At 36.8% G+C, this 15,755-nt stretch overlaps 1 protein-coding gene across 1 annotated transcript in view; it reads right to left on the bottom strand.

The window, feature by feature from the left end:
• Positions 1–2,530: 2,530 nt before the first annotated feature.
• Positions 2,531–15,755, bottom strand: part of TMED5 (transmembrane p24 trafficking protein 5) — a 29,294-nt gene continuing 16,069 nt past the window's right edge. The window contains exons 2-4 of the mRNA XM_004026146.5: positions 10,801–10,898; positions 6,981–7,164; positions 2,531–5,569 (exon numbers count right to left, since the gene is read on the bottom strand). Of these exons, the coding sequence (XP_004026195.1) occupies positions 5,351–5,569; positions 6,981–7,164; positions 10,801–10,898 (501 nt within the window). The 3' untranslated portion in view covers positions 2,531–5,350. The remainder of the gene's footprint in view (positions 5,570–6,980; positions 7,165–10,800; positions 10,899–15,755) is intronic.

The following is a 15,755-nucleotide window of genomic DNA, read 5'->3' as shown; positions in this document are numbered from 1 at the left end:
TTTTGAATTGCACAGACATTAAAGAACAGAATTATAGAATACGATCCTCAGATGAGACACAGCATTAAAGTTACCAATATGATCACCAAAGGATTACAGTCTCTGCAGCAACACTTCGATGAGTTGAAGAGTCAACAACTTCTGGTTACAATGTTCTTCCAAAATTTTTCAGCAAAAAGACCCCAAAATAGAAATCCTTCACCTATTGAGGATCCCCAACCATCAACATTGTCTGCTCCTTAACCATCAACATTACCTTGGCTCAGTGATCCAGGATTACCCGAAGTTATTTTGATGATAATGTAGCCTAACTACATCACTTATACCTACATCAGTCACCTCATTTCATCTCTTCATGTAGGCATTGTATGACATCTCACAGCCTCACAAGGGTGAGTACAAGATATTTTGAGAGAGAGAAACCACATCTGCATAACTTTTATTACAATATATTGTTGTAATTGTTCCATTTTGTTAGCTATTGTTAATCTCTTAATGTGCCTAATTACAAATTAAACTTGATCGTAATTATGCATGCATAGGAAAAAACAGGCTGGACATGGTGGCTCACGCCTGTAATCTCAGCACTTGGGAAGTTGAGGCGGGCACATCACTTGAGCTTAGGAGTTCGAGACCAGCCTGGGCAACATGGCGAAATTAATTAGTCAGAAATATGTATATACCAACATACTAATATGTTTCAGCTATAAATACTTCTAACATTTCACATGTATATTTATGTAATCACCACAATCAAACTACAGAACTTTTCCACCACAAGGCTCCCTTTATAGCCACATTCTCCTTCCCTTCAGTCCCAAGACCTGGCAACCACGAATCTTGTTTCCCATCTCTATAGCTATATTATTTAAGAACGTTACAAAAACAGAATCATACAGTGTGTAAAACTTTAGGATTGTCCCCCCAAACCACCCAAGCATAATTCCCTTGAGGTCCATGCAATTTGTTACATGTATCAGTAGTTTGTTCCTTCATATTACTATTTAGTATTCCATGGTGTGGACATACTAAACCATTCACTCTTTTTGAAGGACATCCAGGTTGTTTCCGGGTTTTGGCTATTATAAATGAAGGTGCTATGTAACATTTGTGAATGTTAAGTTTTAACTTCTCAGGGATAACTGTCAAGTAGTACAAATGCCAGTTATATGTTAAATGCATGTTTAGTTTTATAAGAAACTGCCAAGAATATTTTCCACAGTGGCTCTACTATTTCATATCTCACCAGCAACGTACGAGTGGTCCACTTATCCAATTTCTCTTGCATCCTAGCAAAACAACTCTAAAATTTATCATTTGGAACTGTCTTTTCTTTCTGCAATGGTATTACGTGTCCTTTTAGAATTGAAATCAAGGGTAGAAGGGTTAGATTTAGTCCAGCCTCTCATTTCATATTAGCCATAGTAACAATCCCCTTTACAACATTTGATCATTATTGCCACTTAACACTTCCAGGATTAGGGAGTAGTATCTTTCTTTCTGAGGGAGTTTATATCAGTTTGGGTAACAGATTCTCATTGTTCATTTTCTTTCTTTCCTATTTCTTCCTCATCTTCCATAAAAGGCACAATAATAAATCTAAGCTTGTTAAAACAGAAACAAAAACAACACAAGTACTAAAACGAGGGTTTTTGTTTGTAAAACTGTCAATTAGGATTTTAATTCATGGTCAGTGAAGACCTCCAGGATTTTCCCTGCCCTGCATTTTCTTGCCTTTTTCTTTCAGATGCAGGGATCCAGAGTCCATCTCCATTGTGCCCTGTCTTACGTAACATCATCCTAGCTCTAGATTCTTTAATTGATGTCCTTTCCCCAGACGTACATTAGGTGTATGGCTCCAGGTTATGACAACAGCCTTCCAGAAGCCTTAGACACCTGAAAGTGATAGCAGTGCAGAAGCAGAAAGGTGCCTAAGGATTTCTACCAGCTTGTGGTAGAAGAGTGGCTTGTCTGGATGGTTTGAGGGAAATGACCAAATAATAACCTACCTACACCAAGCATTGTACTTTTCCTATATGCTAACAAGTTTTAAGATGTTTCTGAACAAGTTTTAAAATATTTCTGAAGATGAAATAGTCTCAAAGGAGTTTTGATTCTGCAAGATCACTTAGCAAATGATCCAAGGATAACTGACAGGATTCTATATTGTGTTGGTTGAAAATTAAGAATCCTGAGCCATATTGCAGACCTAAATAGTCAATTTCTGGGGTGAGGTGGAGCAGGTAAGTTCCCTGGGTGCTTATTTAGCATACCAAACTTTAAGAACTGATTATCTTTCCTTTCATATATTTTGAGCAAAAACTGTACCTTTTAGGAACAGTGCATGTTTAGGCAACAGGTGAGTAAGTACATATAGAAACAACTCCAATGCAGAGTAGAGTGATGTACAATAAGAGGTGTAGAGAGCTATGGGGTTGCAAAACAGGAGGAGAGAGCACATTATTAACTAAGATTGAGATGAAGGAAGGCTTTCAGGAGTAGACAGCATTTACAAATGACTGGTAGGTAATTTTCTTTGATAATTTTTATTATATACAGATCAGTACTCACAATACGTTGCTTATTTAAGATGGCTGTTTACAAGTATAAAGCAGTTTGAGCAACACTGTGCATTATTGTACTTCAGATGAAAAATCCTTACATGCGGAATCAATGTCTTTTAAAATTTCAGATAAAGAATTTTCATTTGAGGAGACATACAATTGTAAGTGCTCATTTTTTGTCAATTTTAAGACACCATTATGTGTAAGAAGGATTAATTTTACCATAAAATTACAAACACCCTCCATGTCTTGACATTCACATGAAAGAACAGCATAACATTAATCATCCAAACGCGTATCAGAGCAAACTCTAGGCCTTAGTGTGAGGTGAACACGGTAACTGCTACATTATGGAAATCAGTTGGGCCTTAGTTAAATATTGTAGTATTTTTAAAATTTGTATATTGAAAAAGACAAAATGAGCTGTTAAGTGATAAACAGCTTACTCAATTTAGCATAACTTTAATTTAGAAATGGAATAGTGAAATTAAAAAAAGCATATGAAGCAGATAAACAGTATGTCTTTAGAAATATTAAAGATTTTTACTCTGTTTACAAGTTTTGCTTTTTTGGTTATGCCTCTTAAATATCTGTCTTTTTACTTTGTCTATAAAAATAATTGTCCTTAGTATTCCTAAATTCTTTTCCAAATAAAGCAATTATCGTTTTTATATGGTAAGAAGTTACTGAATCATAGGTTTAAGATCAGTGGCACAAATCATACATGTAGAAGATTATGTAACAAATTCATTGTTAGGTAAGGAGTCAGAGAGTACAGTACAGTAACAGCCATACAGGAGAGGTAGAATTCTTAATCACAGTTTTATAGAAAAGATGCAGTAGTTTATATCTGTACCCTGCTTTATTAATTAGTTATGGTACTGTAAATTTGATTCTCATTACAAATTTAACAGAAAGCGCAAAAGGGAGGGGTATTCATAGGCAAGGATCTTATTGACCTTTGTTCTGCAAGTGTTGCAGAGGATACCCCTAGACACTTGAAGCATTTTCTTGGCCAATTAAGGTAATTGATCATATACGGCATTTACCTCATTTTTAAAAACCTTGCCAGTAGGGAAATCTAAGCTGCTCTTCTCCCAGGGGCCTAAGAGGGAAATGTATCTCTTTTTATACTACTATGAGTGTAAATGAAATCACTCTCTGGTTATCATTATTGCTTATCAAGAATTCCAGCATAACTAACCTGTTGAGGGGTTCTATACCCCAAATTTTAAGTTTGATTGTTTCTAACTCACAATGTAGTCATAAACAACGTTACAAATGGGCATAACTTAAAAATTATAGTTCATTCATGATGAAGTTAAATTACTAGTACTTGAGTAAGACCCCCATAGACTTCAAAAAGCTAGATGGCAGAAACTTTGTTGTATATATGGGTTATTCACATTTAGGTGTTTAAAACTTGGGAGTCTATGTTTCTAATCCTTACTTCAACATCAATAAATAAAGTGTTCAGAAAGGCCATTTTAATAAAAGTTATAATAAAAATTTTTAATAAATATGTACACCCAGTGCTAAACCTTACAGTAGGGCTTACATTTTATAAAATGTACCTGCTTACAAAAATAATTCAAACCAGAATTCTTGTAGAAAATAAAAACCTACAGCCAAAGTTTCTTCCAGTTAACTGGAAATTAATCTCCTTTGATTTATGTTATGAGTAGGATGTCATGATGAGCCAGTCAGATTCTAGATATTTATTTATAGTTCTACTTAAGTGAATTTTATTTTGGATTAGGTTTTCTCAAGTTTTTGTAAATTCTTTCTTGTTTCTGATAATTCTTAGAGCTCAGAAAAGGGGATATTTATTTATGGTAGGCCCAGATCATTTTAGCAGTATTTCCTTCACAACTGCTGGTAATAATGAATTATCCAAGTCAGCAATCATGTTAAAATTAACATAACATGATTATTAACTGTTGACAGATATTAACTTGACAGATAATATTAAAAATAAACTTATTTTACCTCACATTTAATTTTAAAATCCTACACTTCAGTTAAGGGTTAGAGAAAATGTGTCCCTATGGAGGAGGAAGCTTTTAAACTATATTCTTCATTTCAAAGAGAAAACATGTCCTAATTTTAGTAAGTGTAACTTTGTGTTTTTAAGAATCGTGAAAATGTCAGCTTTTGGGAATGTAAGCAAAGTACAAAGACTAATGCTTTCTGCTAATATGTTACACTGAAATATATTTGGTTATAAAAATCTCAAAAACCTAATTGTATTTCAAAGCTATTATTCTATTTACGTTATAGGAGAGATGCATATGTAAATAGAGAAAAGTTGGGCTTTTGTAGTCTAAAGATTTATTCAATCCATCATTAGGTAATTCTCAGGTGATTTATAACTTAAAACTGAAAACTTCCACAGTTAATTTGTAACTGCCGCATTTACAAAAAACTTCTGGGTAATAGAACCTGTTAAAAACAGACTGGTGTTGCAATTAGGCCCAATACTCATTTATTTAAATCACCTAAGACATTTGCAAAATTTTTCAAAGTTAGGAAAATGCAGTTATTAATATGGCTTCATTCAGTTAAACCTATATTCTGCAAAATATTCCTGTTACACACTTAAGTACAACTGGATCAGCAGGATTACTTGCACAGAAAGTGAAGACTTAATTTTCACATTAAAATTATACCTGTTTCATACTTATATCTCAAAATATTTTGGAGAAGACCATTAATGGTCTTGACTGTAACAGTTTATTGCATTTTTATGCCTCATTTTTCAATGTTAAGTACTCTAGTTTGGAGTTTTAAGTTCTACTTTTCCTCTTATCTTCAAACAGACTCTTCAGCATATAAACTTGAATGGCTGACACCACCACCATGACCACTAAATTAACCATAGACCAGAAATTGACTCTATCAAAGTTGCTTTCTTGTATGTTTCGATCACGAGCTTCAAATGCTCTAAGCAGAGTTTGTATGTGCCCACTTTTGCTTAGTCTGGACTTGATGCTGTTGATGGATTCCTGGAGATAAATAAAATAATTTTATTATTAAAGAATGCTCAGAAATTTTAACTTAATTAAAAAATGAGGCTGGGTGCAGTGACTCATGCCTTGTAATCCTGGAACTTTGGGAGACTAGGGCAGGAGGACCCCTTGAGCCCAGGAGTTCAAGACTGGGCTGGACAACACAGACAGACTCTGCCTCTACAAAAAGATGGGTATGGTAGCACCAAGTGTGGTCCCAGCTACTTGGGAGGCTGAGGTGGGGGGATCACTTGAGTCCAGGAGGTTGAGATTGCAATGAGCCATAATGGTGCCACTGCACTCCAGCCTGGGCAACAGAGTGAGTGAGACCCTGTCTCAAAAAAAGTTTTTTTCAAAATATGCTTTATGTTTTTTATCCAAACACAATTTTAAGTTAGATGGCTGCACAATTCAATTAAAGGGCAGGTACTATTTATATTACATTAGAGATTCTCTGTAAGGTTATATAATAGTTCTCCTGACATATTTATATTGTTTATAAGTAGTTATTTAACAAGAGAACAAAGCTACTGTGAATTGAAAATAGGTAACATGAAATTATTCTGAGTGGCATAGCATCAGGAGTTTTACGTACATTATCTCTTTCTTAGTCCTCACACAACCAAAGGAAATGACTAAGGTTTTTTTGTTTTTTTTTTTTGGTCGGGGATGGAGTTTGCCCAGGCACAATCTTGGCTCACTGCAACCTGAGACTGTGCCTGGTCAAATGATTAAGTTTTTAGAGATGGGGTCTTGCTATATTGGAGTGTAGTATCTATTTACATGTGTGACCATGGTTCACTGCAGCCTTGAACTGGGCTCAAATGATCCTCCCCCTAACCTTCTGAGTAGCTGGGATTACAGGTACCTGCTACCATGCCTGGCAAATGATTTCATTTTTAAAAACCCAATGGATATAACTTTAGGTATTTACCTATTACATAATGCATGTGTTTATAATATTTCCTTCTTTGTATGTTAATCTGAACAATTTAGTATTCAGTAAAACACCCAATGTTTTAATACCACAAAATAGTTGTGAAATTAGAAAACATTTTACTTTTCATGTGCCTGCTGTATAATCAGAAGCATAATCTATTTATAATTTAAAAATTCTAACTGCACATTTATAAAACAAACTTACCAAGATGCAGTCTTATTTGCACATCTGAAGCTATTTTTATAATAGGGTCCTGGAAGATAAGTTATTTGAAAACTATAAAAGGGCTATATGAATATAAAATAAAATTAAGCTGATACTTGAGGTCAAAGTATTTATGGCAAAAATAAAATATTAGAAACAGATTTTCCTGGATAATGCAGATAAAATGCTTAGTTCAGTAACTTATTACCATAGTAAGGCCTCTGGCTGTTAATAATTTTTATTTTATTAGAAGACCATACTGACCAGGATGTCTTCCAGTTTCATATCCAACATATCTGTGCCAGTAATATATTTCTTCCAATCTTCTTGTTCTTGTGCCTGTTCTCCCATATTATCCAGGATTAATTCAAAGAAAATCACCTTCTCAGAAATGGTGCTGAATGTATTGTCAAAGCAGAACATGTAATCACCAACTTCAGTCTCTACACTGTATAAAAAAAAGTACATGTTTTAAGTTACCTGTATTTCTATTTGTGATGAAAAGCAACTAAAGGTAAAAATAAGAAGTAACAGGCTGAGTGTGTTGCCTCACACCTGTAATCCCAGCATTTTGAGAGGGCAAGGCTGGTAGATCACTTTAGCTCAGGAGTTTGAGACCAGCCTGGGTAACATGGCAAAATCCTGTCTCTACAAAAAAATAACAAAACTTAGCAGAGCGTGAGGATTGCTTGAGCCCGGAAGGTTGAAGATGCAGTGAGGCATGATCATGCCACTGCACTCCAGCCTGGGCAACAGAGCAAGATCCTGTCTCAAAAAAAAAAAAAAGAAACCAACAAAACAAAAAACAAATAACATAGTTTATAATAATTGGACAGCTTACCCATAAATTTCCTTAGTATTGAAAGATAATTTATAATTTCTTGGGAAAGAAGCAACCTGAAAATATATATGTTCAAGTACAACTTAGAGATGTTTGGCATTTACTCAGTAAATTATGGTTAGTGACCCCATTTTTGGAAAAAGAATTAAAAACCTGTATATGTAACTCATAATAAACTTTAATATTTATACATTATTAAAAGTATTTTATCATGAGTTCAATTCATATGCAGATATGACTGCCAACCTACTCTACAATTGAGATTAATCTAAACTGAGTTTTGTTTTCAAAAGCAGTGATGGATTGTCCTAAATGTCTTCTTCCAGGCCTCTTACTGATTTTGCCTATTGACTGCCACTGGCTCCCTTATAGATGTTTGTTTGATCCTAAATGCTTTTTTTGAGAATTAAATAAAACTAGTTTATCTTTTATTATTTAATTCTATAAGGGTAATTCAACCCATCATTAATTATGCCAAGTGCTGGAGAAAAAAATGAATAATATCTGAATTACCAGTACCCTAGTTAAAATTAGTTTCCCATATTAGCGAAAGTTAAAAGCAGGGCCAGGTGCGGTGGCTCATACCTACAATCACAGCACTTTGGGAATCTGAGGCAGGATTACTGTAGGCCAGGGGTTCGAGATTAGCCTGGGCAAAAGTGAGACCTTGTCTCTACAAAAATTAAAAAATTAGCCGAGTACACACCTGTAGTCCTAGCTACTCGGGAGGCTTGGTTGAGCCCAGTACTTTAGGCTGCAGTAAGCTATGGTCACACCATTGTACTCTGGCCTGGGCAACATAGTGAGACCTTGTCTTTAAAAAAAGAAATTACATTTAAAAGAAAAAAAGCCTACTTAAGAAAAACCAGTGACATACTCAGATGTTTGCTGCTCTTACAAAATTAATATAGCTAAAGATAAAAGCTTTGTTTAATGTTTAAAAAACAGATTTGTAGGCCGGGCATGGTGGCTCACGCCTATAATCCCAGCACTTTGGGAGGCCGAGGCCGGCAGATCACGAGGTCAGGAGATCCAGACCATCCTGGCTAACACGGTGAAACCCCGTCTCTACTAAAAAGACAAAAAATTAGCCGGGCGTGGTGGCGGGAGCCTGTAGTCCCAGCTACTCAGGAGGCCGAGGCAGGAGAATGGCGTGAACCCAGGAGGCGGAGCTTGCAGTGAGCCGAGATCGCGCCACTGCACTCCAGCTGGGCAACAGAGCGAGACTCCGTCTCAAAAAAAAAAAAAAAAAAAAAAAATAGATTTGTAAATCTGGTATAGTGATTAAGAGTGAGTTGGACTGCCTGCATGTATATCCTGGCTTTGCCGTTCACTAGCTGTGTAACCTTCAGCAACTTAATTGTTCTATGCCTCAGTTTCCCCATTGGTAAAATAATATTTACCTCATAGGACTGTGGTTAAGAATAAAAAAATTAGTACATGAAAAGTGCTGAGAACACTGGCCTGGCATATCAAAAGAATGCAATAAATGTGAACTATTATAAACTCAATTATTTTCTCCCAATTATTTAATGAGAGGTAATTCTACACAAGGAAGCAGTAAGATACTTATTTTTCTAACAGTGAATTTTATTATCTCAAAAAGGGAGCAAATAATTGGGGAGAAATAAAGACTGACATACATTTTGAACATTTTAAAAATTCTGAAACTTAAAGATGAACTATATTTTTAGTTTTTTTTTTTTTTTTGAGATGGAGTCTCTGTCGCCAGGCTGGAGTACAGTGGCGCCATCTCAGCTCACTGCAACCTCCGCCTCCGGGGTTCAAGCAATTCTGCCTCAGCCTCCCAAGTAGCTGGGACTACAGGCGTGCGCCACCATGACCAGCTAATTTTTGTATTTTTAGTAGAGACAGGGTTTCACCATGTTGGCCAGGATGGTCTCAATCTCTTGACCTCGTGATCCACCCACCTCGGCCTCGGAAAGTGCTGGGATTATAGGCGTGAACCACAGTGCCTGGCCCATTTTTAGCTCTTATACACCTATCAAAGAGAAAACAGTTAATTCCAAGTATATCAATATAAACTGACTTTTAAAATTACTATTTCTATCTTATTTAGTAATAGCTTATGCAAATATTTTTCTGAGCTCTGCATAGGTAAAATGCCATTTAAAATGCATTTTAAATGAGTATCTTAAAAAATTATTGTTGAGAGATTTTTTTCCTCTCATCCATTCATACATGTATTCAGTGTTTACTGAGTATCGATTATGTATCAGGCATTTTGGTTAACAAAGACCAATAATTTTAATAATAGCTAGTTCTTACAATAGTGTTATGTGCCAGGGATGTTCTAAGCATATGGTAGAAAGCAAAGAGTTTTGGTCCATCCTGTCTCCACCCTGCATGTGTATCCCTGGAGACTTATTTGACTTCTCTGAGCTTCCTTGTCTATAAAATGGGAATCTTGAGTCAAAGACTCTATCTCATAGTGTAATGGAAAGATTAATTTAGAAGCCTATAATATGCCAACCCTTGTTTATAGCAAATACTAGATACTCCATATTTGCTCTTCTTCCTACAGACTCACAGTTTAAACATATAACAAAACTGACTTAAGAAAATGTTATAGTAAGATAATATAATGGAACCAGGAAACATACCAGTGAGATATGAAAAGAGGGAAGTGAGGTGTCAGAAGAAGAATATATGGTCTTTTGCTGAACTCTGAACTCAAACAGTTATAACAAGTATTTTATTTTTATATAGTTCCCTATGATCAGATCTTTTACTTTCAGGCCTTCTAATTACCTAAAACGAATGAGGTCTGAATAAAAAAAAAAATTTACGTACACACAAAGATATACTGTCCTGTTTTAAGAAAGAAAACTATGGACAAAAATGGCATATAGCCAGCAGCTCAAGAAACTTTAAGACACATACCTGGAACAGCAGCTTTAAGTTAAAATAGAAAGCTTGTGCTGGCCAGAAGGCAGGTTTAAAATGCCACGATAGATTGAATGGAATACCAGGGGAATACTAATTTACTAACCAAAGCACAGAAAAAATTTAGCCTGATCAAAAGAAAATGCTTAAACAAAAATAGAAAGGTTAATGGAAGATGTTTTTGTTTATCAGATGGCACACTATCATGAACTGTTTTAAATCATATGGAATTATCTAATATTGATATGTAGTATCAAATGTGCTAACTTTCCATGCCCTGCAGATAACCCACTGGTATTATTCAGCAATGAAACTCAACTAAAAGAGATTACTTACGTGTGAACTCCATCTGATTTTCTTTGTTCAAAAACTAAGGTTTTGCCTTCTGGAGAGGCAAGATGGAAATCAATATCTAATCCTGCTCCATCTAAAACCTGTAGAAAAGCATACATGAAAAAAACATATATTACAAATTCTGGAAATAAAAAATTATACACAGTAGATCATATGATGTAAAGATTTTCTAAACTAGAGAGGTAAGAAAGTCATCAGTGATGTCTGAGCTAGAAAAGAACCAAAAGATCATCTAGTTCAATTCCATTCATTTTTGGAACTTGTCCCTTCCTTACCCATTTCTCTCACCATCACCTAAATTTAGGCCTTATGGATATTACTGAAATAAATCTTCCTAAAATAGTGGTTTCATTCAGAATCCCTGTAGAATGGACGGAAACACAAAGAGCAGTTCAAATGCTGGGCGTTTTAGTTAAAACTTAGGCAAATTGGCAGGGCGCGGTGGCTCACGCCTGTAATCCCAGCACTTTGGGAGGCCGAGGCAGGCGGATCATGAGGTCAGGAGTTCGAGACCAGCCTGACCAACATGGTGTAACCCTGTCTCTACTAAAAATACAAAAATCCCAGCTACGGCCGGGCGCGGTGGCTCACGCCTGTAATCCCAGCACTTTGGGAGGCCGAGGCGGGCGGATCACGAGGTCAGGAGATCGAGACCATCCTGGCTAACACAGTGAAACCCCGTCTCTACTAAAAAATACAAAAAATTAGCCGGGTGTGGTGGCGGGCGCCTGTAGTCCCAGCTACGCGGGAGGCTGAGGCAGGAGAATGGCGTGAACCCGGGAGGCGGAGCTTGCAGTGAGCCGAGATCGCGCCACTGCACTCCAGCCTGGGCGACAGAGCGAGACTCCGTCTCAAAAAAAAAAAAAAAAAAAAAAAAAAAAAAATCCCAGCTACTCAGGAGGCTGAGGCGGGAGAATCGCTTGAACCCAGGAGGTGGAGGTTGCAGTGAGCCAAGATCGTGCCACTGCACTCCAGCCTGGGCGACAGTGAGACTCGGTACCCCGCCCCCCCGCCCCCCAAAAAAAAGACTTAGGCAATTTCAGACATTGTATATAACTTTTTTGTTTCCTCTTCAATAAAAGAATAATAATTAACTGTTTTTTAGCCTGGAATTCAAGACCACCATGGTGTGGACTCCAACTGACTTCAACACATTCTTCTACTACTTCCCAGTATGAATTGTGTATTCGAAGCAGGCCGGTTCATTTACTAGCCAATGAATACAATCTGTCCATCTATAATTCCAAAATGTCCTTCTATGAAGATGATGATGATAATCATGGCAACTAACAATTATAGTTGATGCCATAAATTGTCTTAAATGCTTTATGTGGATTAATTTATTCCTTATAACAACTCTAAAAGGTAGGTCCTATTATTCTCATTTTAGTAAAAAAACAACAAAAACTGAGGCACAGAGAAATCATTTTTCCAAAGTGACACAGCATTAATTCATCTAGGCCACATTAAAAAAAAAAACCAAAGTGATACAGCAAATAAGTGACATGGTCAAAATTTGAACTCAGCAATCTGCCTCTAGAATAATTTTTAATAAGTATGCTGTGTTGCCTCTATTTCTGTTCCATTCTCCTGAATAGGTACTCATCCAATTGTATTCATTCTTTAAGAGCCAGTTTAACCCATTTATGCCTTGTGTTCCATTAGTGGAACACTAAGCATGTAGGAGTTATTTATATCCCACTGCTCAAGGTCATTGCCAAGGTCTCATTTTGCAATTCAAAAAATTGTAACCTCCTGCATAAATGGGTCAAGTCCTTTGAAATCTCCTCTGACTCCTCCTGTCCAGTCCTCTCACACTCTCTCTTGTATTACTACAGATTGCACACCTATCCTCTTTGGCACTTATGAGACGTTCTCTGGAATCTAAGCATCTTTTTGTAGGATTCACTTAGCATAAACTTGTAAGTACCTTTATGGACACCTATGTGGCATATCCAACATAGATGATAAGATGGATGAAAATTTTGTTCACTATTTTTATAACTCCAAGGGTACTGGTCCTAACAATGTTATTATCCATATTTTGATTTTTTGTCACAGATGCAAATATTTAATAAATACATCTTTTTATCATCCTATACAAATTAAAGTGTCTCAGTGTTTTCCCTGTAGATCTGTCTGCAAACTTCTCTTCCTGTCTTCCTCTTTCCCTGCGTTTTCTCTTCTGTATTTATAGTGTTTGCTAAAATTTTAAAAATAATCTATTTGGAACACTATATAGTACAGCCTTTTAACTGAAAAAAAAAAAAAAAAACCTAACTCAATGGCTACTCTTTTTCTTAGCACTCCATTTTATTTTTCATGGTAGCTTTAATGTGATGATATAAAAAATTACCTACTCCTGTGCTTTTATTGTTCAACAGAACTGGTTTCAAATGGCTGGCTAAATGTACATAATTTTCTTCTTTAAATCCCAATGAAATGAAGAAGATATGTAACAATTAAAATCTGTAGGCTGGGTGTGGTGGCTCATGCCTGTAATCCCAGCACTTTGGGAGGCCGAGGCGGGTGGTTCACTTGAGGTCAGGAGTTTGAGACCAGCCTGGCCAACATGGCAAAACCCCATCTCTACTAAAAATAAAAAAAATGAGCCAGGCATGGTGGCACACACCTGTAATCCCAGCTACTTGGGAAGCTGAGGCAGGAGAACTGCTTGAACCCAGGAGGCGGAGGTTGCAGTGAGCAGAGATCACGCCACCGTACTTCAGCCTGGGCAAAAGAATGAGTGAGGCTCCACGTCAAACAAAAACAAAAAACCCACAAAGAAGAAAAATTCCTGTTTCAAAAGATGAAAATCTTTAGACAGAAAGGATCTAATAAATGTAAAGCAGGATAAATGAAAAAAGACCATAAAATATGGAGTTTTCCAAAGGATTTAAAAAGTACAATCTTCTATCAAAGAGAAGTAGCAGAAGTAGTAGAGAACTGCAAAATACAAGAATTGGGATTAGCATCAGAATTCTTACATATAACATTAGATGGAAAAAAATAATGGGGCCATGTAGTCAATGTTCCCAAGTAAAAAGATATTTACTGACATGAAAGCAAAAATAAAGCCATTTGCCAGGTGTGGTAGCATGCACTGGTATTCCCAGCTACTTGGGAGACTGAGGTGGGAGGACCACTTGAGGCTAGGTGTTAAAGCCTGTAGTGTTCTATGAAAGTGCCTGTGAATAGTCACTGCACTCCAGCCTGGGCAATACAGTGAAAACCCATCTCTAAAATAAAATTTTAAAATAAATAAATAAAGTTATTTTCAGATATCCAAGGACTCAAAACATTCTCAAAGAATTACTCAAGGATACCCTCCAAAAACAAAAAATATATATATTAAATCAGAAAACAAGCAATGTAACAAAGCTAAGAAAAGATTTCAGTAAAACCAAGTTAAAAAGCAGTTATTGGTAGTGGCTGTCAGGCTTAATGAAATTGTGAAAAATGATTTTTAAGACTATGGAAGGTTAATTAAAAAATCATAAAATATAATTTTTTTTTTTTTTTTTTGAGACACAGTCTCGCTTTGTTGCCCAGGCTGGAGTGTAGTGGCGCGATCTCAGCTCACTGTAACCTCTGGCTCTCAGGTTCAAATGATTCTCCCGCCTCAGTGTCCTGAGTAGCTGGGATTACAGGCATGCGCCACCATGCCCGGCTATTTTTGTATTTTGTAGAGATGGGGTTTCAGCATGTTGGCCAGGCTGGTCTCGGAACTCCTGACCTCAAGTGATCCGCCCGTCTCAGCCTTCCAAAGTGCTGGGATTACAGGTGTGAGCCACTGTGCCTGGCCATAAAATACACTTTAAAAATACAAAATAAATACTAAAAATGCCACAATCTGGGCCAGGCATGGTGGCTTACTCCCGTAGTCCCAGCACTTTGGGAGGCTGAGGTGGGCGGATCACTTGAGGTGAGGGGTTCAAGACCAGCCTGGGCAAGATGGTGAAACCCTGTCTCTAATAAAAAAAAAAAAAAATACAAAAATTAGCTGGTGATTTACGCCTGTAATCTCAGGTACCTGCGAGGTTGAGGCAGGAGAATTGCTTGAGCCCGGGAGGTGGAGTTGCAGTGAGCTGGGATCATGCCACTGCACTCCAGTCTGTGCCACAGAGTGAGACTCCATCTCAAAAAAAAAAAAAAAGCCATAATCTGGAACAAAAATTCCAGTTGATTTCAATGGAACATGATGGGGATAACAGTAAAACTGTTAAAAGTTAGGTTAAAAGGAAACATAGACATTAATTTTGATGCTGACAAATGGGTACTTAAACATTAAATAGAGGGACATCTAATTTGGCAATATACAGATAACCAAAAAGCCCTCCCAGTATAAAACCCCCTGGAAATGCTGGATTATATTTTGAAAACAATCTTTCCAACTACATAGCAAGGGCAAAGAAAAAAAAGACAATGAAAACTAGAGTGGTAAATGGAAGTTTGTGAAGGGGGTTAACTTGTCACAGTTACCTGGGAGCTTGAGATTTAATATCCCCATGAGGACAGGTCATGAAGCTTTGGGGCTAAATTATGTAAGGAGCAGGAACTAAGAACTATGCATAAAGCTAGGATCTTTGAAGGGTCATACCATCAGTAAAAGGGTTAATTTTTTTAAAAAGTCCATCAGTACATAGAGATCACAAGAAAGCTTGTCCGTCTTGGCCTCAAGTCATATGTGAAAAAAACAATATAAGCTCACCAGGTAATTCATCTATAAGCTTACACATCAAGCAAATTTGTAGTTCACAGTTTCACTACCCACGTGTTCAGAGACTCAAGCAGAGAACAATATAAAACGTAGTCCTCCATCGTGGAATGCCTGGGAGGAGGAAATGCAAAACCTTTCTGGAGGGTCATATCCTCAACCTAGGGCACACACAATTCACATAGGATATAGTCCCATTGGGCATGGGTTTGATGGGTAG

This window comes from Gorilla gorilla, chromosome 1 (genome assembly GCF_029281585.2).
Source record: "Gorilla gorilla gorilla isolate KB3781 chromosome 1, NHGRI_mGorGor1-v2.1_pri, whole genome shotgun sequence".
Lineage (NCBI taxonomy): Eukaryota > Metazoa > Chordata > Mammalia > Primates > Hominidae > Gorilla > Gorilla gorilla.
Note: the sequence above shows the minus strand (reverse complement) of the source record. Positions and strands in the feature narration are given on the sequence as shown.